This window comes from Melanostigma gelatinosum (assembly GCF_949748355.1).
Source record: "Melanostigma gelatinosum genome assembly, chromosome: 17".
NCBI lineage: Eukaryota > Metazoa > Chordata > Actinopteri > Perciformes > Zoarcidae > Melanostigma > Melanostigma gelatinosum.
In genome coordinates, this window is record NC_136650.1 from 15,018,788 (window position 1) to 15,045,226 (window position 26,439).

At 43.5% G+C, this 26,439-nt stretch overlaps 3 protein-coding genes across 5 annotated transcripts; 2 read left to right on the top strand and 1 right to left on the bottom strand.

Annotated features, from left to right (window-relative positions):
* Positions 1–6,616: 6,616 nt before the first annotated feature.
* Positions 6,617–8,709, top strand: dlx6a (distal-less homeobox 6a; the record flags this gene model as incomplete). The annotated part of the gene is made up of 3 exons (XM_079287954.1): positions 6,617–6,920; positions 7,570–7,760; positions 8,036–8,709. The coding sequence occupies 3 exons, from the start codon at positions 6,617–6,619 to the stop codon at positions 8,273–8,275; spliced, it is 735 nt and encodes a 244-aa protein (XP_079144080.1). The 3' UTR covers positions 8,276–8,709.
* A 3,908-nt stretch (positions 8,710–12,617) lies between these two features.
* dlx5a (distal-less homeobox 5a) lies at positions 12,618–14,476 on the bottom strand. Its single transcript, XM_079288020.1, has 3 exons — positions 13,977–14,476; positions 13,403–13,587; positions 12,618–13,207 (listed from the first exon to the last, which is right to left on the bottom strand). Exons 1-3 carry the CDS (start codon positions 14,332–14,334, stop codon positions 12,893–12,895), a joined length of 858 nt encoding a protein of 285 aa, XP_079144146.1. The 5' UTR covers positions 14,335–14,476; the 3' UTR covers positions 12,618–12,892.
* A 3,781-nt stretch (positions 14,477–18,257) lies between these two features.
* Positions 18,258–25,778, top strand: ago2 (argonaute RISC catalytic component 2; the record flags this gene model as incomplete). Of its 3 annotated transcripts, XM_079288058.1 has the most annotated exons (19): positions 18,258–18,300; positions 19,321–19,501; positions 19,594–19,714; positions 19,804–19,985; positions 20,296–20,432; positions 20,523–20,657; positions 20,942–21,029; positions 21,236–21,383; positions 21,468–21,587; positions 22,400–22,522; positions 22,662–22,795; positions 23,323–23,507; positions 23,691–23,850; positions 23,962–24,052; positions 24,177–24,371; positions 24,595–24,729; positions 25,124–25,225; positions 25,375–25,574; positions 25,670–25,778. In XM_079288058.1, exons 1-19 carry the CDS (start codon positions 18,261–18,263, stop codon positions 25,776–25,778), a joined length of 2,586 nt encoding a protein of 861 aa, XP_079144184.1. In that variant the 5' UTR covers positions 18,258–18,260. The 3 variants fall into 3 exon arrangements, with proteins under 3 accessions (XP_079144184.1, XP_079144185.1, XP_079144186.1); XM_079288059.1 differs by lacking the exon at positions 18,258–18,300 and having other exon boundaries at positions 19,350–19,501; positions 22,400–22,526; positions 22,621–22,795; XM_079288060.1 differs by lacking the exons at positions 18,258–18,300; positions 25,124–25,225 and having other exon boundaries at positions 19,359–19,501.
* Positions 25,779–26,439: the final 661 nt, after the last annotated feature.

The following is a 26,439-nucleotide window of genomic DNA, read 5'->3' on the forward strand; positions in this document are numbered from 1 at the left end:
TATTGTGTGCAGCACTTCCTTCAGTGGGGCATTCATTCCAGCATGAGAGCCACACACACACGCACACACACTACTTTATTAGTTTGTAATGTGTGTATTGAGGATGTGTGTGTGTGTGTGGGGGGGGGGGGGTTCTTGTGAGAGATGTATCTTCAAAATATTCCCACCGAACAGGATTGTTCAGTGTTTTCACACAGGCCTATTCATAGCAAAGGTTAATCCTGTTAAAGATCAGTAGAAGTCTATATTTTCTCCAGTGCCAAAGCACTTCATGGAGAGTTTAGTGTTCTTTCTCAGTGTTTATTCCTCTTTTGTATGGGTCATCGAGTTGCGTTTGAAGCTCAGATTCAGGTCTAAGTGAGATTATAAATGGTGATATCGGTTGTATTTATGCATCAGATACTGCTCCTAATTCTTAATCTCAGTGTCATTATTACCCTTTAGAGACAACACTTAACACGTTTATGCTTATCCCATCAAATGTGCTCACATCAGTCCACACAGGCCTTATAATGCATTGAACTATTTATTTAGAGCTACGATATTACAGGATTCACGTGTAGTGTGAAACGAAGACTTTTGTAGCTAGTTTCATTTATTTCCTTTAATCCCTCGAATTTGTAATCGAGATTAGTACCGTTCCTATACCAGACCTCATTAATAATCCAGCTATACGTTAGTCGCCATAATTGCATCTTAATTACTACTCCTACAAGGACTGACACGGTTACAGATGGACATTTAGGATCCTTGCACAATTTATCAAATCCCTTTTTAAGGGGTCACTATAATCCAGTGTTTCAGGTGTTATTTCTCTATCAGGCTCCATGCAGCGTGTGACACGCGCTGGTTGCGCGCTCAGAGCACTGTGGAGGTTTTACTGCTCGGACACAGACGGTGACCCTCCAATCTGTTCTGATGATGGCCTCGCCACAGGATCTGCCTGAGTCACCGATACATAATCCTCAGATTGCAATTAATTATATAACCATAACGAAAAATCCTTACAAGAGGCTAAGAACATCCTCCATCCTGATATTACATGCTTGTTTTTTAACCTCATGTAATACGATTTATATTATATTCAGTTAAGAAAGATCTGTATTCTTCGTATGATAAGATTGTCTGCAGCATAATACCAAATACAAGATTTAAACACAATGAACGAACGCCATTATGGCGATAGCATCATGCAGCAACAACATAAACATCAAGAAAAATAGCCCACTAATAATAATAATAACAATAATAAGCATATTGTCTCGACACAAAATGTTTAACAATAACAAATTACAAACATGTAATTGACGACATGCGTATAATTTTAACTACAAGGTGTGATCAAGTCCAAATGCTTTAAAAATTCTTCCCTATTCAGTTTTTCGCAGGTTATTGTTCATTTGTGCTTAATGATTAAACATTTCAGGAGTTTGTTTAATGGTCCTCCTGGTCAAGTATTCTTTCTTAATTTCTGCATCTCTTTTTTTTCTCGGTCACGACAGATGAAAAGGCGCTCTAATTAATCCAGCTTGGGAAATAAATGATTGTCTTTGAAGTACAGGCCCAGGCCTTGGACTGCATTAGAAGCCAAGCATGTGATTTGCAACTGTTGAAGTAAAACCCTCACTCTGCTGCAGGAAGAGGAAAAAAAACCGGGGGTAAAATGAGGAGGGTGGATTCTCGGCAAAAGAAAATGGTATCTTTGTTTGCTCTCCTTTGTTTACCAGGGGATTCTTTCTCATTTTTCCTCTTTTTTTCATTTTTTACTAATTCATTTCAATGGCTTTTAAACAGGAAAATGGAAATGTTGCTCCTGCCCTCTATTTCAGAAGCAGCGTCCTGGCAACAGAGCAATTTTCTATCATCAGGGATAAACGGCATCGAACAGTACATTCTGATAAAAAAAGAGCCCATGATTGCTGGCCTTCCTGTCTGTCATCTGTCGACCAAATCCTCTCCTTCAAGACCGACCACTGTGCTGTCAGACCTAATAATGTCGCGTATTAAGTCGAGAGGGGGAAAAACGGGGGACCAATGCACGCGCTCCGCCACTGTAGTCTTTTATGTCACCGAAAAATTCAGATCAACTTTTTGAATATAGCTCCTTTGTTATTGATTCGACATACAGCATCAGGCGTGTTCATCAGGTATTATGCACGTTACCCAGCAGCACCGAGCCCAAACTAATACAATATATATATTTCGACACTCTGGGCTTAAAACTGCCAATTTGTGACAACAAGTATATGTCAAAGCCCTTATAGCTCCCTCCTTATTTCTCCATATTGTCTAAATAATTCTGATATAATACGGCCACAAATGTAAAGACATTGTTCTCGTTTTCTCGTATTCAACCATTTTGTAACATTTCAGAAACGAATGACAACATAAAACAACCATCCGACTGCTGCAGGAAACCGAGCGATGCAATCACTCAGCCGGACCTAAACATGCAGTGAGAGGAGGCGACAAGAGAAACAAGCAGTCTTAATTAGGACTCGGGCCCTGAGTGGGACCAGTGCAGCTTCAGTCTGCCAAATGAAATCCATTAGTCTATGAGAGGCTGTGAAGACTCGGTGCTACAGGCCTTTGCTTATTTGTGGTCATTTAGTTTCACAAGCAACACGCTACGCTGGGTCCATCTGAAGTCCCCCGCTCGCCTGCACCTGGGGCCATGCATATGCCAATTTAGCTATTTACCGGAGAGATAATGCAATCCCAATTTATGATGCAAAACTTATTGTAAACAGTCGTCTGCCCGGGAGGGGGGCTCGTGGCTTTCTTTATGACAAAACCGCACTCATTTTTCTTGGTGTAGTTGCGCGCTTTCAGGAAACACATCAAAGCTTTGCATAAGTGGGTTTGCATTAGTGCGTAAAAGCGGCGCTCCACCATTTTGGCACGGATGAATTCTGCCAGCATTAAAGGCTGATCGGTGGTCATTTTGGGCACGGATGTATGTGTGTGTGTGTGTGTGAGGGGTTGCTCCCTCTGAATGTAGTTACATGAACCACGTTACGCTGACAGCTGTGTGGAGGATGCATCTGCGCTTCTCCTCGCCACTTCCCGCCCTTCACACGGCAGCCACGGAGAGCCGTCGACGCCTGGCTGTCTGTGCAGCGCCAGTGGCTTTGCGCTGCGGAGAGGGAGACATGTTGTTTAAGTGCCTCCCGGTCTCTGTCTGCAGGGACAAGCCTCTGCGTCCCCCAAACCGAGCAACCGAAGAGGGTGGCTTTTCATGCGCGCGAGTCACTAACTGTTAGAGGGACCGACCGCAAACAACCCGGCCTCCCGCTATATAATGACCTGTGTTTTGCTGGAACTCGGTGTTAGCGCTCATGATTAACACGTGTGCAAAATAGACAAGCAAATACGTGCAGAAAAAAAAACAGTCAGTGACACACATTCAGAGAGAGAGAGAGAGTATGACAGAGAAGAGGACACTCATGTATTTTATACGTTTTTGAACCGTTCTAGTGGAAACTTCCATGAGCGTGACGATATTACCAAATTGGTTTAAGGTGCCATAGCTCGCCTTCATACTATCTAAACTGGCAGCGACCGTGTTAACCATACAAATAACGCCAGGTTACACCTAAATGCAGTGTAAAATATTCTCAGCTTTCATGTATCCCGACGCAGACAGTGGATTGTCAGGGAAATCCCAGGCCTGGAGTGATTTTAGAGAGTCATTCATCAGCGTTCATAAGACAGCTGGAAATAAAGACCACTTCTGCTAAACCGCCACGGCCATTGATTGTGCTGAAGGTCAATCATCTACTTAGGGACAAAGTGATTTCTAGATTTGCAGCCGAACGCAGTTCATTTTGTGATTGACATTTAGACGGAGTGAAATATAAAATAATTTCCCTCCAGAATAAGGCGGTGAACTCTTAATAGGACAGAGTACAACAGAGGTACGCTTTCTCATTTTCAAATATTTCTAAATATTTCGATTTTTAACGAATTCCGTCCGCTGATGTCGTCCTGTATGTGCCGCTGGTTTCTTCATGTGTTTCTTGCAATCAGACACGGTTGTCAGCGTGCATGCATCTTAAACATTTCAAAAGCACCGAGGTCGAGTATGTCATGTTCTCCCTGTTCAAACAAATCCGTCCTTTCACCACTTCACTTAATCTCAGTGTGCGACAGAAAAAGCCTCCCAAACACGCCTGCGGGACACCAAGACTTTGACATTAACCGCGCAGAACACCCCGCAAAGTAACTAAAATGTGCTGCAATAATCCTGCGGTGGTTTCGCAGATGATGCTGCAAAACATGAAGGAAGACGTCTCATCCTAATCGAGCCCGAAGATTTTAGCCCGCAGGGGGGGAAAGCAACTAACATCACTGCAAAGCATGTTCGTCTTTGTAGTAGCACTCAAAGGCGATTAGAAAAGGTATAGGATCTGGTTTCTCTTCTGCGTGTCCAAGTGGAACACGGGCAGGGGAATTGGCCACTATGTTAGATCACTGAGGGGTGACCACGGTGTGCTGACTCCTGCGAGGTCTGCACGGCCACACTGTGTGTGCCTAAAACACGGGATTATCAGAGGCAATACAATCATTCATCAGTGTCAGTGAACATAAAAGGAGCATTCAAAGGAAGCTCTTACCTGCCGCGCTCCTGACGACAAAAGAAGCACCCTGTTTTTTTTTTTTTTTAATATAATTTAAATGAATAAGAGAATCTGGAAGCATAAAATAAATCCGTCTTGCGCGTCACATCCCTGCCTCTGTGCTGCTCTCGCGGTCCGCTGCTGTAAAATGATTATCCGGCTGGGTTGTGCACTTTTTAAATCCCCACAAAGTAAATAACAACCCTAACGATAATAGCAAGGTACCAAGTTCTGGTTACAGAAAAGGAGAAAATTGAAACTAAACGCTGCATTTAGACAACCATTTTTGATAAGAGGATAATTGAGGCGACAGTGGCGTATAATTAGGGGATAATTTATGCTATATCCACTTTTATTCCACCCTCCCAAAATAAATCCAGTCCATAATCATTACAGGCGAATTGTTCTTAATTTTATAGCTGCAATTTCAGTAAAGTATGGCCGCTAATCAAATAGGTTTTCGTAGTAACTTGATTGCAACCATAATTATTTTTCATCGCCCATTTTTTTTGGGTGAAATTGCTGAACGCTACATTGCGGCAAGAAAAGATAGCTGAAAGTGATGATAAACATGATTTGAATACCTACTGCATTAATGTACGTGGACATATAATTTGAATGTTATATGCGAACATCGCAGCCCTCAGAGGCAAACTGTATAATTTACATATATTGAGGACCCTATCAGGCCTCATATTACAACAGGGATAAAAGACACTGTCAGTTGATCACGGTATCCACCCTTCTATGTGCAAAATAACCTATTGTACCTCAGGCATATTGTTATTTGATGTGTCACATGTACTGTATTTTCAATTGTCTGAAGATGCTTAATCATATGGTCAGTAGCCCGCAGGGAAAAGGAACAGTTATAATATACGTTACTTGCAGAGCAGAGGGGGGCTCAACGAGCGACTGCTCATTAGGAGACATCAAAACAAACACTGCCAAAAAAGTATAATTTCATAAACACTTATTCTTTTTAAAAACAAAAGAAAAGAAAAATGAAACATTCTGATTTGTAAATTAAACAAAACAACAGTGGAGTTGTAGGCCTATTTATACAAATTTTCAAGGCGATTCCGCACCTGTTTCAGGAGTTTCCTTGACATAAAACAGACCGTTTTGTATCAATAAGTTTAGTGTTTAAATACATCTTTGAAAGTATATAATACGAATATGATTATTCCACACTTTGTGACTGTTTATACATTTGATACAAAATATCTATCCAATCTAAACGAATATTTTCATATGTATAGATATCCTGTTAATAATATATTGGTATGTGAATCATTTTCATATTAAAATCCATTTCGACTTTATATTGTTAATAATAAGGATGTTTGTTGATGCTTTGCTAGAAGTAATTAATTCCTAAAGAGAGGAGGAGTTAAAGGTTGAGAAACAATGAGGCATATAGACTGCCGGCTCATCAGGCTGAAAATCAAAGTATGCGCTATATCTTGCGCGTCGTGCGTAATTTGGGTGAAACAACTAAACCGACTCGGCGATTCCAAAATAGCTGTTTTTACGTGTGAAGCTTGTCTGTAGGAATTATGCGTTTTTCCCACCATTTATTATTTCCCCCATAGTTGTGGTGGGAGCTGGTAAGGTGGGTTAACTCCAGCTCAAGTCTCCGTGAAGCGCAGAGCACTGATGACGTTGGGTTGGATGACCAATCGGGAGGCGCTGCCCTTTGGAGACAGACCATTTTACTTGTAGTGTCTGCATCAAGTCTGGAAGCAAGGGCTCAATTTAAACAGAATCCACCTTAAAATCTCTCCCTTATCTTATTCTACCGTCCACCATTTTGAGCGAGAATATCACACAACAAGGGGGGAAATAAAGACGCCTCTGGAAAAACCCGGGTGTTAATAGGACAATATCTGTTCGCGGTGGAGAGAGGAGAGAGACAACAGCAGAGCGAGAGAGAGAAACCCGATTTGGTCTTGAGAGAGAGAGAGGGGGTGAGTGCTCTCAAGGCAGAAAATTCGATGATGACCATGACTACGATGGCTGACGGTCTGGAGGTTCAGGACTCGTCCAAGTCTGCTTTCATGGAGTTTGGGCAGCAGTCGCACTCACAGCAGAGCTCCCCGTCGATGGCCGGCGGCCACTACCCGCTGCACTGTCTCCACTCCGGCTCGCACGCTCACCACCAGCACGACAACACCGCGTATACCGGGACCAACACCTACAACAGGTCGTTACCCTACCCCTACGTGAGCCACCCGCACCACAGCCCGTACCTGCCGTCCTATCACAACACGGGAGGACAGACAAGGTTAGACAGCACAGGTAAGAGACCCATTTTTGCACCATGCCAAGTGGAAAACACGCAGCGTCGCGTCCATCCCAGGCGGTTGACAGTTAGCCTATTAGCATATGCCTTCTTTCCCCCTATACTGCCGGTGTTGGTGTCAAGCCCGAGTCACCGCACGGCCACTCCAAATTCCGGACGAATGATCTTTCAGGTGGGCGATTACATCGAAGAAAAACCGTGCGTAAATGGCACCGGATAATTTGCGATCCAGCCTATTACCTTCTCCGCCTGCTTGCTGTCCCGTTTAGCACTCCCCTCACTTCCCACAAAACCTGTTTTAATGCCCAGGGTGTGATCATCACAACCGTGCAATCCTCACCAACTACTCGTGAAAATTAGGCAGCCCGCACGCCTTGAATGTTGTAATTAGCATTTAATTGACATGTCATTACCAGCAATATCCTAAATATGACAGCGTATGCAGGATTGTTGGCTGCCACGGCGCTTTAAAGGCAATGTGAGATTTTTCAGCTTTTAAGACAGTTTCGTTCGGCGCCTCTGAATTTACTCTTCGCGGAATATTTCAGCTGTTTGGACACGTTTGTGTTTCCATGCACAGCGAAATGCATGATGTGTCCGCATGGCTGCGGATTTGAATACTAACATTGGTTGTTTTTGTTGCAGAGCAGAAAACGACGGTGATTGAAAATGGGGAAATTCGTTTTAATGGGAAAGGCAAGAAGATTCGCAAGCCCCGGACAATTTATTCCAGTTTGCAGCTTCAAGCGCTGAACCACCGTTTCCAGCAGACACAGTACCTCGCTTTACCGGAGCGCGCCGAGCTGGCTGCCTCTTTAGGACTGACACAAACCCAGGTACGAGGAGGGATTCACTCGCTCACTCTCTACATGTTGACATCAACGCCTGGAAACCTCATGTACATAACTATAATAAAGATGAGGACATTATTATTATTACTATTATTATTATTTGGCTGTGTTTTTTCGTTTGGACAATGGTCTTTATTTATATTACATTTAATAACTTGCAATTTTGCAGAAACTAACCGAGCTTCACACAACTCAACACATGCTCTTTTCTCCACGTCCTTCACTAATGCGCACTTCTCCCCCCCCCCCCCCCCTCGCAGGTAAAGATTTGGTTCCAGAATAAGAGGTCAAAGTTCAAGAAACTGATCAAGCAAGGCGTCAACCCGCACGAGAGCGACCCTATGCCGGGCTCCATGTCCCTCTCCCCGCGCTCCCCGACCATCCCTCCGATATGGGACGTCTCGGCCTCTTCCAAAGGAGTAAACATGCCGGCCAACAGCTACATGCCCGGCTACTCTCACTGGTATTCCTCCCCGCATCAAGACTCGATGCAGAGATAGACTGACGGGACAAGGGGACGCTCGGTGAGCTGTCTGGAGGCCTCCGGATCTCCGCCATGCAGTTTTCAACGTAGCCTACAATTTGTGTCAGCGCAGAGGCTGGATGTTGGAGAGGAGAAGGACCCCTCGGCTGCTCCTCTGCTGAAGGATAAAAAAAACGCAGCCAAGCCTCGGTGTGATGACACAAACAAGGGGACTAACTATTTTTTAAAGCGTACATGGCTGTTCAATGGGCTCGTATATTTGTTATGCTTTCATTCATGTCAACATCTTGAAAGTCAATATACCAAATATTATCAGTGACATTTCCGCCACTTTGGGGCAAAGACTGCGTACACCCTCCATGCGCTATGGCGCACAGAGCCCGTCGCCATGGGGGCGACTCCTGACTGCTTTTTTTTGGGTTGTTTCTCCAACATGCAAAACCAAGCAAATTGTCTGTCTGTAAATATATTCTGCGATTTGAGTTGTACATACACTTTTTATGTTTTTGTCAGATTGAGTAAACCGTGACTCAAAACAGATGGCTGCTGTTGCATGATTTCATAAATTCATTTGAAACTAGGCCCCCTTTTTATGCTTCATATTGGGCCAACATCACATTATAACGGGCCTATTTCCCGTCCCCCTGGTGTGTGCACGAGCCTCTAACAGACAACATGAGGTAATGACACGGTGCTCGGTGAAAAGCCCATTTCATCAGAGTCAACGTTTTTAAATAAATCCAAAGCGCTGGGTGGCTGATGAAGCACGCCACTGTATATAGATGTATCAAATGCACTCAACACCGGAGGAAATGAACTTACCCGGCCCCGCTGCGGTCTACATTCACCTCGAAAGACATTTGCTCCAGGTCCAGCTTATCTCGTCATTTCACCCTCAATTATTAGAGGTATTGACAAAATGTTTGCTCCTTTCTCTCCGTCCTAATGCAGGCCGTTAAATGCCAAGCTCCACGGGATCGATGTTGAACAAAGCAGCCAGCTGCAGCGGCGTTCAATATGAAGGAGATATTTGGGACAATTTGTGGGGTTTTATCCAAGTGAGGCTTTTTTTTTTCCCATTCTCATAAATGGAGGCATAATTAGGGTAATTTTTGATGTAGCCCGCTGATTACAGCGTTTTTACCGTCAAAGATAATTACCTGTAATTTTCTACCACTTTTAATACTAAAAGGCATCTTTATTTGGATTTGAGGTAGCACAGATGGAACAAAAGGGGAAATTATTCGGTTATTCACATACAAATTGCCGAGAAGAGTGAGCGCTCGGGATATTATCTGAAATTACAACGCTGAAAGGCTTCATGCAGCTGTCAAGACGCGGATGTCCCACTGGCGCACATTCAGCTATATACCTGGGCCCCCAGACTGGGGGGGGCCTATCTGCTATTCGGGGACCATGTGCACCCTCATCTGCAGGCTGCAGGGAGCCCGAAGCAGCAGTCGAGTAAACATCAACAAGGCTCATAAATACACAGTTGGGTTATTCAGCTCTAAGAACTGACACCTTTCATCATGTTTTGCAAATGGGGAAAAAAGGCTTTGATGAGCTAAATCACATAGATAGATAGATAGATAGATAGATAGATAGATAGATAGATAGATAGATAGATAGATAGATAGATAGATAGATAGATAGATAGATAGATAGATAGATAGATAGATAGATAGATAGATAGATAGATAGATGATGGTAAAGTGCAGTAGAGTGACAGATGTGGGGGGGGGTGCAATGAGGGATGTGCCACTTCTTGCTCTATCAGCAGGAGCTGGTGCACTATATGCAGCAGGCTTCTTGTATAAAAGCTCCTATAGAGCACCTGGCAAGATCTCCCACAATGATCCCCACATTAACTGTAGCGCCGGAGCAACCCCTCACAACACATCCACAATCCAAATGCATCTCCAGCAGATAAATCGTTTTAGGAAAATGCTAAATGTTTCCATTTCTCTGTCAATCCCAGACTACACGATTTAACTAATACTCAGCCTCCTTTAAGACCAGGAGTATAGTCACAGGCATGAAAATAAGACTCGTCCTTACCTTTGTCCGCTTCTCTAGCATAGATAACCCCCAAAAAAAGCTCTGCACGGTTTTACTGCCGGTGGTTGAATAAGCAAATCCAGGTGGGAAAGTGTTTGCACACCCCGGTAAGCTCTTATATATTGCCTGCAAAATGAGCTGTTATTACTGTCACTGTTTAGTGATGGCGAGCTTGAAAAAAAAATAAAAAGCCCTCTGCAATCAAGAACCAAGCGCATCTTTGCAAATTATAGGTAATTGTCAATGTCCAGATTATGATAATGGCAGCCCTAATCCTGGAGAATAATTATTGTGGAGTGTTACAGTTGAAGCTGTCCAGTAAAGCTAACTGTCATTATTTAGACTCGATTTGCGAAACGGGGGGAAACTGAGTGGAAAATGTTCGGTTGGAAATAAACGGGGGCTCTCGATATAATGGCACCACTAGTGTGTGTGTGTGTGTGTGTGTGTGTAGGTGTGTGTGTGTGTGAGAGAGAGAGAGAGAGAGAGAGAGAGAGAGAGAGAGAGAGAGAGAGAGAGAGAGAGAGAGAGATAAATTGATTGGGGGACATACAGTAGTGATGTGTGTGTGTGTGTGTGTGTGTGTGTGTGTGTGTGTGTGTGTGTGTGTGTGTGTGTGTGTGTGTGTGTGTGTGTGAGGGAGATATAAAGGCCTAGTTTGCCCCTGTGCACGAGGTTGAGCGCGCGCCTGAGTGTCCTTGAGAGCGTGCAAGTGCAATGTGAAAAACTAAAGTTCTCGAGTGACCTACTCCCATTGTAATTACAGGACTACCGTTTAGCCTACAGCATAAGTAAGTTAGGCAGAAAACGAACAAGCACGGTGGCGTTTCAGAATAAAAAGAAAATGTTCTGTTTGCTCCTGTGTGTGTGTGTGTGTGTGTGTGTGTGTGTGTGTTAGTGTGGTATGTGTGCCTGAAGTGTATTCAGTAGGCTGCAATCAGGAAGAGGAATTCTGTGTCAGGTGGAAGTGGTAACATGCATGGGTCAGTGTGGGTCAGATACAGTGTTGTTTAGTGTGTGTGGTGTGTGTGTGTGTGTGGGGGGGGGGGGGGGGGCTTGTGAAACATGTTCGTTTGCAAAAACTCTCTTCTATCTTTGAGCATATGGCCGGGCAAATTCAATTCGATCAATTTTCAAATCCCCAATGTTTCCCACAGTGGCACGGTTTGTTTAGCGGTTGTTGCAGCGGCAGCGCTGGTATTACTGGCTGCTAATGACATGGTGAATTTGTGGAGGATTTTCCTTTTCTCTTTTTTTATTTCACCCGGAAGGTGGGCTGCGGCCGGGAGTGGCAGGGCTCTGGAGCCGGTCTACCCCCACAGGAATGCGGATTGTCTCAGATCTCCGTGCCGCCCCCCTCGCCTCCTCTCTGCCATTCAAAGCGGCTAATTGTAGGGGACACAAAGCGAGAGCGACTGCAGACTGTCTGCTGCGAGAAGCAGGCTTTTTCTACAGACGAGCTGGAACTGAAAGGCTCAATCAGGTTCTGCACTAAAATACAATACGAGTGATGAAAAGGTGATCATTCTGGTGGTGATCAGAGGCAGTGGTGAATAAAATCACAATAATAATAATAATTAAAATAATTCATATCCGAATATTAGATATGAGGGGAAATACACAGGAAAATACTGTGGAATTATTGTTGGGTTAAAAAAAGATGGATTATTATAACAATATCCGGATACAAAGCATTTAATAACACCATAAATTAGATTACAGGAAAAATATCAAGCAAATGAGCCACTTGACTTCTACAGACACAATATCCGTCTTTATAAAATATTATAGGACTATTATAATAATATTTTGCTGAAATCACAACAGGAATATTAATGGACAAATCAATGCAGTTCAAGAAACAGCGGTATTCAATGTTGGTAAGTGTTGCTAATTATAAGGCTTAGTAGGCATGGTTTTCTCAGAAACGTATTTTCAATAACACGTTTGTTTAATGTCTGTTTAATAAAACCATGCATTTGCACTGTAATTATTGTCCTTCCTTATCTTCATAAATGTAGATTAAAATGAGCCTGATCATAAAGGAAAATAAAGGCACATTCCTCACAAAAAGGCAGATATTCGTTTATCCCCTTCTCCTCGACGACTGTTGTCTGTCTGCGTAATAAATCTAATACAAAATAAAATTCACAGAATAAATATAAATTCTGGGCATTATGGCGAAGGAAAACTACCAATTATTACGACATTTTCTACATTAATCTCAATAAGGAACAGCTGTGATTTACAGCCCTTTGTCACCTGAGACTCACAAACATTATTTATGTCTGTGAGTCTTTGTCGTGATTTTCAGTGTAAATAACTGAGGGTTAAAATAACAAGAGACTGCGGTGAGGCCGGAGGTTTCAAAGTTCCATTGTCCATTTAAACGTTTAATAGTCTTCCAAAATGCAATAAATTACATGCACACATTTACACATTTTACACGTTTCTTCTATGACTGTCATCAAATACATTGCATATTCCTCTGAAATTTGAACACGAGTCCCATAGAAGGAGAAAAAAAAGAAGAAAAAAAAAAAGATCTGAAATGAACAACAGGGGTTTTTTTTCAATATAATGTCCCTGCTCCAAGAGCCAACGAGTGCTGTATCGAGTTAGGGGTCTGCAGGTGGGCAGTCATGGAGCTGCTGGCAGAGGTGTACCATGACCCAGAGTTTTCCAAAAAGTTAGAAGCCGCCGTGTTGATGTTTTGTGGCTGTAAGCTGTGCGGCCTGGAGGGGCCCTGCGTGTCCCAAACGGCCGGGGACTGTGGAGAGTTGCACACCATGGGGTCGCTGGAGCTGGGGCTGTGCTCCGGGGGAAGCTCTCCGTTTTTCATGATCTTCTTCAGTTTTGATCTCCTGTTCTGGAACCAAATTTTTACCTTTGGAAAATATGGAAACACAGCGGCATTAATATCTCGTGTATAACCGTTTAGAAACAATGGTTTCAGGGGAGGAACGGTGCGTAAAGGCGCACAGAAACAATGCGCCAATACGGTCAATATTTCTACTTAAGATGCGTTAAAAACATGTAAATATGCAAATGGGGGAGGACAGAATTTGATCTAAAATCTCACCTGTGTTTGCGTGAGTCCCATCGAGGCGGCCAGCTCGGCTCTCTCCGGCAGCGCCAGATACTGTGTGTTCTGAAACCGCCTCTGCAGGGCGGCCAGCTGGAAGCTGGAGTAGATTGTCCGGGGTTTCCTCACTTTCTTCGGCTTGCCGTTCACCATCCTCACCTCAGGCTCGCTTATCTCTTTTTCTGTTAAAAGATAACCATAACAAGCATAAGCATGTGGGCTTATTATAAATTGCAGTGTGTTTTTTAAAGTATATTTTGTTCGTGTGGGTTGTCGCCTATATCTCTTAAATCCTCAGAAAATCCAATATCTTATCTGTAATACTTAAAAATCACGTTGAATGACGGGGTTACAAATAAACAAAAATTACCATTCAATCCATATTTCTCTATTTAGCTTCATATTGCACATTATTGGATATTTATGCAAGAGTAACAGTCATTAAAAAAATACGAAGGAATGATTTTATTTTTTAAATCAACATGTTACAATTCGGTTATTCGACAAGTAATTATCCAATAATAACTTGCTCTTTAAATTGTATCATAATGGACAAATCTGCGGCCCTTACCTTGTGGACTCAGCTGGGCTTGCACTCTGCTGTAAGTCCCAGCGTACTGGTGGTAAGCGGGGGTCGTGTACGAGCTGTAGTCGGTGTAGGATTTTGTCGAGTAATTTCCAGCGGATCCATTTACACCCGGGTACTGGTACTGGTAGGCATTGATGGGCTTCCCGTACGAGGTGGAGCTGGGCGAACAGTAGCCGTGAGGGACTCCACCGGCGGGACTGTAGTAGCCAGAATCCGTGGCGGTGGACTCGGGTAAAGTAGGAGATTCCTGAGACGGGTGGTGCATGGTAGAGAGTTGAAATGAGCTCTGGAAGTCTGCAGTTTTCACACTCGGGATCCTCCGATCGAATACTCCAGTCATACTTCGAGGGGGAACGCGTGGGTTTGTTGTATTTGATTAGCGAAAGACGAAAAAAGAATCGAGGCAGTCTGACTCCAAAGTGGTGTGAAAACTACACTGGCATTGTTGAAAGGCTCTCGGGCCGTCGGGCTCTGGTGAAGACTGCAGCCAGCCCCGCAGCAAAGACTTGGTTAAATCCTAAATCGCGCTCTTACAGGGAGGGAGGATCTGGTTCCATTGGCCAAGGCGCGCACACAGACACAGCTACACCCAATTCACTCAGCCAGCTTTCTTATAGGGGGGGAAACCACCCGGGCTATGAGGCTGCATTGTTGTGTTTTATACGATCAATCAATGGGAGCAATTAAAGTGTTGGCCGTGTCACCAATCGACGTGTAAGGAGGATGAATTAGAGGGACACAACTTGATTACCAAAAAGGCCTCCTGCTGTAGACTGACCGGTTATTACGAATGTCTTCATTATTCTGTATTCATACATTTTGTTATTAAATCACACTCAATGTTATTTTATTATTGTTTTTTACCGCCAAACAACCGCAAATGAACAGCACCAAATCAAATGTGTCAATCATTTCACATAAAAGAGAAATAATATACATAAAACAGAATAACTTATTATTGAGCACACTGGTTATTATTTTATATTTTAACAGTCATAGGCTAGACCTGATTATATGTTCCCAAAAATATAGATATAACAGTGTTAAGCGTACAATATGCCCAATATATTAATCAGCGAATCCAATATGTGCTATAAAATAGATTACACACTTAACAATAATTACCCTCCCACATGGTTTTTTTTCAAATCCATTCCAACTGCACTTGGATTGGTGTGTTATAATAATGCAAAAAAAAAAGTTGACCATCTTTCCCAAAGGGACCATTAGAGATTCATCGCATCTTATCTCATTTTAAAACCTGCTGTCGAGAATACAAAATCAACGCTCAGCCCCCCCCCCCCCCCCCCCCAGCCTAAATATTCAGTGGTGAACAGCGCCGACCAGTGGCCAAACTGGAGAGCGGCACTCCACGCTCAGCCTAGTGGCAAACCCACAAAGAAATATAATGACAAAGAAAAATGGAGGCATTGAATCTCACAGGCCACTTTTTTTTAAATCAAGGTGAACACGTAATTATTAAAAACAAACAATGTTGACCAAACAGCTTCAGGGAAACGTGTGAAGTTAGAAATCACTGGATTACCATTACATTGCATCATATTGCCAGTATCGTGTCATAAGCTGGATACATTGTACCCAGTATCGTATGTGTATAGGCTACTACACAGTGCATAGGAAAAGGGACGTAAAACTGCATTGACTACACAGGTGTCGTGCTGAATACTGTTTCCCCCACCCGAACAACCCTTATCCCCGACCACCGACGGGGGCGCTGTCACTTTACCAAGAGGGAGACACTATTTGAAGGGAGAGCAGACTTTGACGTAACACCGGCTTTTTTAATAGCACTTAATTATCTGAAATAAGCCTGATGCTTTCACTGTATAGTCTATATGTTTAAACTATGAGGCTACTAGGCTAATTATATACACATTACGCATAATTCCTCAACAATTCAACAATGTTTAAGCTGTAACTTATATCATACCATTCAACTCTTACTTGTGTCCTACTTCACCTGGAACCCAATGCTTTATTCCATAAACCGTATTCTTGTGTTATACTGCTTCAAGTCAACAAGTAATCTCAGCAAACTACTTTCCATTGTTGAACATTGTGTGCACATTGTTATGCTTTTCTTATATCAATAACTGAACTGGCAAACAGGACTAAGTGTTGGAAGATTGTTTAAATACTTTCACGTTGGCTCACCTGACTTTGATACCCCGGAAGGACTCCCCCCACCAAGAATACTATTTAATATAATTTAATCTTTGATATAATACTATATTACTAGAATCAATCACATGTTTTACTATGCTATATGGTTTATCTTTATGATAGAGGGCCATGCTTTTATGAATAAAACTACTTTTGTTTTGTTGTGTGGTTTTGAATTCGAGTCCAGACTGAGAGCGCGTACGTCGCGTACATCTGACGTCACTGATGAGTTCAACTGGCAAGAGAGTTCCCCTCCGAATCATATTAACGTAAACTAAAATGTAAGCGTTTCACGCGTGCGTAAAACATTCGTAAACAGGTTTGAGCGTTTTTAGTGACTGAAAATATTGCAAAGTAAAATAGAATAATCAAATAAATAAACAGCACGCACTTGTTAAATAATAATAATAATAATTTTCCTTTACAGAGGTGTCGAGCTTCAATACATGTCACAGAAATGTATCTATTTTTAACAATTCAAACTATTGCATTTGATGGAAAAATACATATTTTGTGAGAAACAACCAAAAAGTATAAATATAAAGGTTTAGGCTGCTTAACGCCGGGAAGTGGCCGAAGCCGGAAGTAGAAGGGATTCATCCGCTTGGCCTGCATGTGGCTTGTCTGTGCTATCTTTTCTCTCGGCTCCCGTTTTGTGTGTTGGGGGGATGGGGCCGTGCTGAGGATGAGAGACTCCAAATATTTACCACTTGGCTAACTAATTATCTTTATTTCCGAACCGAGCTTCATCCCTCGCTCTTGTACATATACATAATTTTACGATTACGCATGAGTTAAGGGGGAATTTGGCCAAATCAGAGTGGAGTATTCTGTACGTCCACGACACGCTTAGAAAAAGTCGACAAAATGTATTCCTCTGTTGGAGGTAAGTGGAGCAGATAACATTAGCATCGTGATGCTAAGTGATGCGGCTAGCTAAAAATGAACACACCATTTGTAGCATTTTAGCCGCTACATTTATATTGCTGGCACACGTACTCTACTCTTTTTAAATGTAGCTCACTAGTTATTATGAATCTCAAACAATGTTTTGATCACCTGTCGTCCCAGTCTTAAGTAGCGGCATTAGTAGTAGAGGCTAGCTTAAGCTAGCGTGCAACAACAAGAAGCCGCTGTTAGCATACTTAGCATCAACGCTAACGTTACCTCGTTTACCCAACTTGTTGTCGGTAGCTGCTCAATGCGATATGTTGTGGGATCGACTGGCGAGTGTTTTCTCAATGAGCCACACGAGTGTAAACACAGCGATCGTTGTTTACGAGTGTCTCACTATTTAACTCTTAAGTACAGAAGATACAGCGTTATGTAGCGGCCGGCCATGCTAAATAATCTCAACACCAATGTTAGCAATGCAACTTTAATTTAGTTATGTTACATCGGTTTTGATCCCGGAGCCATCAGATCGCTCTGTCAATGTAACACGCAATTTGTTGGCATTGAGCATATAACGTAAAGTAAACGTAAATTAGGCATGTGAAGTTTGACTGAGGGTTTGTACAATTACAGTGTACCGCAATAATTTACTCTTATTTGGCTATTAAGACAATTACGTTAGAATATTGTAGCATTTGCTAACTTTTTCTCTCTGTCATTGGCTTATTATTATTTTATGGTTGTTTTCCATGCTGCTGGAGGGATCTCTGTTTTCTTTGCACTAAATATGAATTGGCGAGTTTGATCTGGTCATTTCCAGGAGAAATCATGTCCTTGAGTTAAGGGTCGCTTCAGCAGAGTTGGGAGGAATCGAGTAGGCTGGCAATCTGTTTGCATATTGATAAGAGTTTTAAAAAAAGCACCCTTCAATGTGGACGATGGCGTTATAGAAGTGATAAGAGAGCAAGACATTCTGAATTCAAGCCTTTGCAATGGAAATGTATAGAGATATGTAGTACTCTGCGCCAATTCACAAGTTATTTCTGTTAACGTGTAAAGCAGTGAACTTATATTTCTATCATGTGTTAAGTGACTCAAATGCATGTTTTTTCATCTCGTGTATTTTAAGTAAAATGTGTATCAGATCAAATGTCACAACGTTATTTTACGTCCTCTGTAGCCACCGAGATGCAGGAGGGACCCCGTTCCTCTGGGTCCACCGGCTCTGGTAAGCTTTTCCTATTTTAAGCCTTATACTGGTCCCAACATCTGTCCAGTTTAAGTGGCAACATCTTGCATTTTTACACCATTCAAGCTTCACCATGTGTGCTCATTTGAAGTACGATTAAACCGTCTGACTAAATATATAAATTGTCCTGGAAATGGTACACTTCCAAAGAAGACAATGCCGTTCAAGATAGTCAATTTCCTCTAAATGCACCTTCATTTTGTGCTGTCAATGGCAATAGTTATCCCCACTCTAGAGGTTGTTAGATTAAAGCCACCGTACAGTATGTTGCCATGTTTTCTGGGTGTTATTCTGTTTGAATGAACAGAGCTGGAGCACAAAGATAAGGCACTGAGGGGAGATGAGAGTGGGCCCCGTCGGTCTCAATCTCATATCTGAAGCTGCAGATATGAAGCTTCGAGGTTCAGCCCGTCTGCCTGCGATGAAAGCTTAGTGTAGCTTCTCCAGGATAATACCCAAAAAAAATGGACGACACCTTTTTAATAAAAACTCATCAGACTGGTTCTGATTTGGAGCCGGGAAGGTCCAAATATTCACACATTGGAGACTTGATTCTGTAACTGTGTGCTCACTTCTTCCCCCTCAGACATTCAGAAGCTTAATTTCAGATCAATAACTTTGACAACTGTAATTTTTCTTTCATTAAATGGCAGACGAACAACTTCAAGACTGCCCAGCCAATGGTATGTTTGTCCAACAAGATGTAGGAAGGGTTCATGATGAGGTCTCACTAGAAAAGAGCACTGATGCAGCTGCCATGAAATGAACATTCATGCCGGAATAACTCCTGCCAATCAAACCTCAGATGACATTTGCAACTTTAATTTTCCCATCATGATCAGTTGACAGAACAGTCTTTTTTTTTATTAATGTGCACACACATCACATTTACATTATACTAATTGGGCCTTTAAGATCTTGGGGAATGTCTGATGTCCGTGCTATGTGATCTTTATTTTGCAATTTGCCACTTTCCTCCATTTGACCCCCCTGTTTTAGACCCGCCATCCTCCCCAGTGCCAGAATATGTGTTCAAGCCACCGTCACGGCCGGATTTTGGCACCATGGGCAGGACAATCAAGCTCCAGGCCAACTTCTTCGAGATGGAAATCCCCAAACTGGAGGTCTACCATTATGACATCGACATCAAGCCTGAGAAATGCCCCAGGAGGGTCAACCGGTACGTATATGTGTGTATGCTTCCTTCGCAGCCCCTGGCACATGGCAGATCAGTTGTTGAATGTCATTTTGTTTGTTTCATTTTGTTCTCAGTGAAATAGTGGAGCACATGGTCCAGCACTTTAAAACACAGATCTTTGGTGATCGAAAGCCAGTGTACGACGGGAGGAAGAATCTCTACACTGCCATGCCCTTGCCCATAGGCAGAGACAAAGTATGTTACACTTCAGGACAATCGAATGACATTAAAATATCACTGCAGTGCCGCTTGTTTTCATCTGTTCTTTCCCATCTGCCACACAGGTGGAGCTCGAGGTAACCATTCCTGGTGAAGGCAAAGACCGCAGCTTCAAAGTATCAATCAAGTGGGTGTCCTGCGTGAGCCTGCAAGCGCTGCACGAGGCTCTAGCAGGGCGGCTACCCAGCGTCCCCTTTGAGACCGTCCAAGCCTTGGATGTGGTCATGAGACATTTGCCCTCTATGAGGTGGGTTCTGTTATTATTATCTAATATTGGTTGATGTCTGGATGATTGATTGTCCTGCCTGTTGTCAAATGACCACAGTGGCTGTTTTACACTCACAATATGAGTGATATCCAGTGTCTTATTCAGATAAACAGAAACCAAATTCATTTACCAAACCGATGAAGGCAATCTAGCAACAAAGCATGACAGAAAATTGTTGTGCGACCTGTTTTTCACTTATTTGATTTTCTGAGCATACTTCCATGAACTGTTTGTTCTGTTGACCGGCGTCTGTTTCTCAGATGTTTCACGGCTGACTCCTCTGTTACAGGTACACGCCGGTGGGCCGCTCTTTCTTCACGCCCTCAGAGGGATGTTCGAACCCCCTCGGTGGCGGCAGAGAGGTGTGGTTCGGCTTCCACCAGTCCGTCAGGCCTTCCCTTTGGAAAATGATGCTCAACATCGATGGTAACGTTTCCTGCCGATTTGCACATCGTTGCGTCAAGTCGAGTCTGGTCTATGAACCTCGCTTCTGTGTGCTGGTTCTGTTTTTCTCAGTTTCTGCCACTGCGTTCTACAAAGCCCAGCCTGTAATCGAGTTCATGTGTGAGGTCTTGGATTTCAAAAGCATTGAAGAACAACAGAAGCCCTTAACTGACTCCCAACGAGTGAAATTTACAAAGGAAATCAAAGGTAAGAGAAGCTCAGGGGCTCACTCAGTCGTAGCTTTTCAAGTCTTTGTCAATGTATAGGGAAGATTTGATTCTAATATCTATTCATGATTTCATTTTTATACCTGATTTTAATGTTTAGTTTAAATTGGTAGAATATTTCAATCTTTTATCACTTCAACAATTTAAATAATTTTTTTCACTGTCATGAGATATGTATGTCTTTGTCACAGGCCATTCAAAACTGTCTTTTATTAATTTTTAAATTATTAGTTTGTTCTCCTTCACCGCGATTCCCTCTTCCAGGCCTGAAAGTGGAGATCACTCACTGTGGGCAGATGAAGAGGAAGTACAGAGTGTGCAACGTGACCAGAAGACCAGCCAGCCACCAGACGTAAGACAGCTCTTGTGTCTCATCCTCGTTCACATTATCATTGTTAATATTACATAAGCTGCAGTCAATGCAAACGTGCATAGAACAAAATGCACACAGAGATAGGACAGCATAATATTATAATACACTACAAATGATAATATCGACAATATTGTTGTATTTTTCTTCATCTTAACTTCCGTGTGTGTGTGTGTGCTTCCCCTCAGGTTCCCCCTGCAGCAGGAGAACGGCCAAACTATTGAATGCACAGTAGCACAGTACTTCAAAGACAAGTACAAGCTGATCCTGAGATACCCCCACCTCCCGTGTCTACAGGTGGGGCAGGAGCAGAAGCACACCTACCTACCTCTCGAGGTAAGCGTCTCTAACCGCCTCTGCTTTTTGGGAAGTCACCCGTCTCGCTACCGATTTCCGTCCTAAAACCCCGTTTTGCTCCAGGTGTGCAACATAGTGGCAGGACAGCGCTGCATCAAAAAGCTGACAGACAATCAGACCTCCACTATGATCCGGGCCACAGCCCGGTCGGCACCGGACCGTCAGGACGAGATTAGTAAATTGGTAAGTCGCTCATACGGTTACGTAACTTGGCAGAATTTGTAAGATGTGTACCGTTATCTAAAGAAAGCATGAGTGATCAGGCAAAAAACATTTCTTTTATTTTTTGACAGGATTCAAATTAAACAATATGCATTCATCTTGCCATCAATTTAGACTAAATTCTTTGAGCCGCCGTAGCTCACAAACCCCCAAAACATCAGCGATCCACCTCCACGCGTCACAGTGGGGATGGTGTACTTTTTGTCAGAAGCCTTGTTGACTCTTCTCCAAACATAGCATTTATGGTTATGACCATAAAGTTACATTTTGGTCTCATCACTCCAAATGTTTTGAGGCTTGTGTTAGTAAGCAGGCTACTTTGTGGCGGCAACCCGACTGTGCAGCCCATGTTTGTTGAAGTTCATCCTTATTGTGCATCATGAAACAGCAGCGTCACTTTTTTGACGAGAAGCCTGACGTTGCTTGTGGCTTTTTCTTTGCATCCTCACCAATGTTCCTGGCAGTTGTGGCTGACATCTTTGTTGGTCTACATGACCGTGGCTTTAATATCAACTGAGTTACTCATTTTCCACTTCTTTATCGAAGTTTGAACACTACTGATTGGCATTTTCAAATCTTTGAATATCTTTTTATATCCTTTTCTTGATTCATAAAGTTCTACTTCCTTTACTGCCAGGGCCTTTGACAGTTATTTTGTTTTCTCCGTGGTTCAGTATCTCGTCAGTGCAGCTTTTTGATGAAATCTTAACTTTGCTACATATTCAGATGATATTCACATTTAATTTAACTGCTGTGGTGTTTTTTTCTTCCAGATGAGAAGTGCCAACTTCAACACTGACCCGTACGTCCGTGAGTTTGGAGTGATGGTGAGGGATGAGATGACAGAAGTGAATGGCCGCGTCTTACAAGCACCTTCCATTCTGTATGGAGGCAGGGTATGTTGATCACCAGTTTCTATGCGTTGATGATGGCTTTTTACTTTGTGTGCATCTATCTGCAACGTTTTGTTGGAATAACTTCATCTTGTGAACAGTGACGAGCACTAATAAATGCCGCTGTCATTTCGATTCACAGAACAAAGCAATAGCCACACCAATCCAGGGCGTGTGGGACATGAGGAACAAGCAGTTCCACACCGGCATTGAGATCAAAGTGTGGGCCATTGCCTGCTTTGCGCCGCAGAGGCAGTGTACTGAACTGCTGCTCAAGTGAGTGAGATGCATGAAGTGCACGTATTTCATGTCAGTGTGTGCATGGGCCGTTTGGTGGCAGGCAGCCCATGATTTTTATTTATTTTTATAGAAGTGCACAAACGCACGTACACATTGTCCATGAGCTGGAGTTTCAAATGTTGCAATCAGGATCGTAGAAGCGGCACAAAGCTGTCTCACTTGATTTGTGCCTCTGTTGGGTCTTTCGCAACTTGTCACTTTTTGGCTGTATTGTCCCCCTGAGGACCGAGGTATTTTAGCTCTACATGGGGCGTAAGAGTGCTTGTTGTTTCTATACAGCTGTGCCATTCGTTTGCACTGCCGTCGCTAGGTTTTGTACTCTCATAGGAAACATATGTAAGCGCTCTGTACCCAAGTGATACTGAACTGCTAAAAGGACAAGTTGTTCTTGCTAAGATGTTCTTGCTAAGATGTTTGCCTGTCACTTTCCATTATTGTCTCGTGCAACCTCAACTGGTAAACTTCACTGAACTACAAGTAAACAAGTTCCTCGCCTGTTTCAGAGCATTCACCGATCAGCTGAGGAAGATTTCCAGGGATGCAGGAATGCCCATCCAGGGTCAGCCGTGCTTCTGTAAGTACGCCCAGGGAGCGGACAGCGTGGAGCCCATGTTCAGGCACCTCAAGTACACCTACCAGGGCCTGCAGCTGGTGGTCGTCATCCTGCCGGGGAAGACGCCCGTCTACGGTGAGGGATCCACTCAAATAGAAAATGCATTTATTTATATTCCACTAACTGTTCACCAGTGTGGTGGACCAAACTGTTCCTCCAGTCCCAAATACTTGTGATAGATCAGTATACCTGCACAAAACATCAATATTGTGCCTGATCACGTTTCATATTTCCTTATTGTTGCGTTATGCATTGCAGCTGAGGTGAAACGCGTTGGGGACACGGTGCTCGGCATGGCCACGCAGTGTGTGCAGGTGAAGAATGTTCAAAAGACGACACCTCAGACGCTCTCCAACCTCTGTCTGAAGATCAACGTCAAGCTGGGCGGCGTCAACAACATCCTCCTCCCGCAGGGCAGGTCAGCGAAGATGCTAATAACTAAATCCTGAAATGAATCCATGTGGATATCTTTGAAGTCTGTCAAACTGTTATCCGACTTTTGAAAACGCCTTTCATGTTCTCGTTCCAGGCCGTTGGTCTTCCAGCAGCCAGTGATCTTCCTTGGTGCAGATGTGACGCATCCTCCTGCAGGAGATGGAAAGAAGCCGTCCATTGCTGCTGTACGTACCCAACATGGTCACAAAACAAAGCTCAATGTTCAAACATCTGCAGCTCTTTAAGCTTCTTTCAACTCACTGTTTGGGTTTTTGGTTGATACTAAATGATATTGCCTCTTTTCTTTAGGTGGTTGGTAGTATGGATGCCCATCCCAGCAGATACTGTGCCACGGTGCGGGTGCAGCAGCATCGGCAGGACATCATCCAGGACCTGGCCACCATGGTGAGGGAGCTGCTCATCCAATTCTACAAGTCCACTCGCTTCAAGCCCACCAGAATCATCTACTACCGCGACGGCATCTCCGAGGGCCAGTTCAACCAGGTGATACACATATCAGGGATGATGCAGAATAAACTATGAAATATCAGAAAGTATCGACAGGTGTGTTTAGGCAGCGGAACCCATGTAAGTAAATAATGTACGTAGCAGAGCTTAGTGTTGCTGTTAATCCTGTGTTTGTCGCTGTCAATTTTGTACATGTTTACTCGGTTGGATTTTATCATCATCGATGCAACTTTTCATGTTATTAACTTTTGAGATGCAGGTCCTTCAGCACGAGCTGCTGGCGATCCGTGAGGCCTGCATCAAACTAGAGAAGGACTACCAGCCTGGTATCACCTTTGTGGTGGTGCAGAAGAGACACCACACAAGACTGTTCTGTATGGACAGAAACGAGAGGGTCAGTATCGGGTCACTGGTGGGAGTTTTGTAATCAACCTAGCGATAAGAGAGAGAGAGAGCACACAAGTTTGAGGGAACCAGCAGGAGACAAAGATGTTTGACTTGCACAGATTGCACCAAGCCAGCTGCCACAGTTGTCATGTTTTCTCTCTCACGCTATGTTCCTATATTGGGGACATTAGGTAAGCCAAAGTAATTTGGTGACGCTAGCACGACACTAGCATTTAAATCCCTGCTGAGAAATGGCATCCGCCTATGTGGAAATACCTGTCTGTGTGCATAGTTCACATTTTATGTCGTGACTTTGCTTTATACAATATTACGGTTGTTATTCTGACCCGTGTGGAAACCGTCGGCGCTCACTGATGCATCTGTTGTGTGGATTGTTGCAGGTTGGGAAGAGTGGCAACATTCCTGCAGGCACCACAGTGGACACCAAAATCACTCACCCATCAGAATTTGACTTCTACCTTTGCAGTCACGCTGGCATCCAGGTGAGAACTCAATGAGCGTCAACTGTAGTTGAACTGAAAAGCCTGTGAAGTCTTTTCGAGAAAGGGCCGATTTTAATGGGTTTTGACGATGCATGACAAACAAACGGGCAGCGTTTGCAACACCTGTTCTCCGTGTTCACTCCTTGCAGGGTACCAGCAGGCCGTCACATTACCATGTGCTCTGGGACGACAACCACTTCACTTCAGATGAACTGCAGGTCCTCACCTATCAGCTGTGCCACACCTATGTGCGCTGCACCCGCTCAGTTTCCATCCCCGCACCAGCTTACTACGCCCATTTGGTGGCCTTCCGGGCTCGCTATCACTTGGTGGACAAAGAGCACGACAGGTAAGGGCCGCATTCCGGTGAATCCAACCTACCGGAAAAAAGGTTCATGAAAACAGTTTTTGCACTTCTGTAATCGTAACGTTCTGCCGTTTCAGTGCCGAGGGCAGTCACACATCAGGCCAGAGTAACGGGCGTGACCAACAGGCCTTGGCCAAGGCTGTGCAGATCCACCAGGACACCCTGCGCACCATGTACTTTGCCTGAGAGCACACAACTCCAAGTTGGCATGGGTGAGACCCCACTGGTGGAACACACTACCCCTCGCTGTCTCACTGTCAGCTGTAGATAGCGTCACAGTGGTTTCACAGAGTGATCTCCCTACCCAACAGGCCTGTCAGTTACCCATATGTCTACAATTGTACTTCAGCCCCCGACCCAAACAAAGCCAGCTATTAGACTGTAAGAACCCCTATTTATTGGGGTTTTGCGCTGGAAGAGGTTTTATTTACATGTTGTGTGCATTAGTGTCAGTTTTGTATTTGTCATAGGGGAATATGTTGCAAAGAATGAAAGGAAAAGTTTAGAAGACATTTCTAAACTAGTGGGCAGTATCATTATACATTAGGGTGGTTTATAATTAAGAAGAAATCAATTACCCTCCTGTTTGCATTGTGTATGCGGCTCTGGGTGCTGGAAGGGAGACAGATCAAATTCATCAAAAGATAACTGGGGCCTGTTCACTGTTTATATGCCTGAAGAGTTGCCTCTCCTCCTCCGACAAACATTATTTATCAGCCAGTCAAAGCAAAGTGCACTGAGCAGAATGGCTACTTCAATCAGGACAAAAGTACTTAGTTTATTGAAGGTTGTGTGTGATCTTTCACATAGGGCACTATGTGATGAAAAGTGCCATTTTAGACCACCT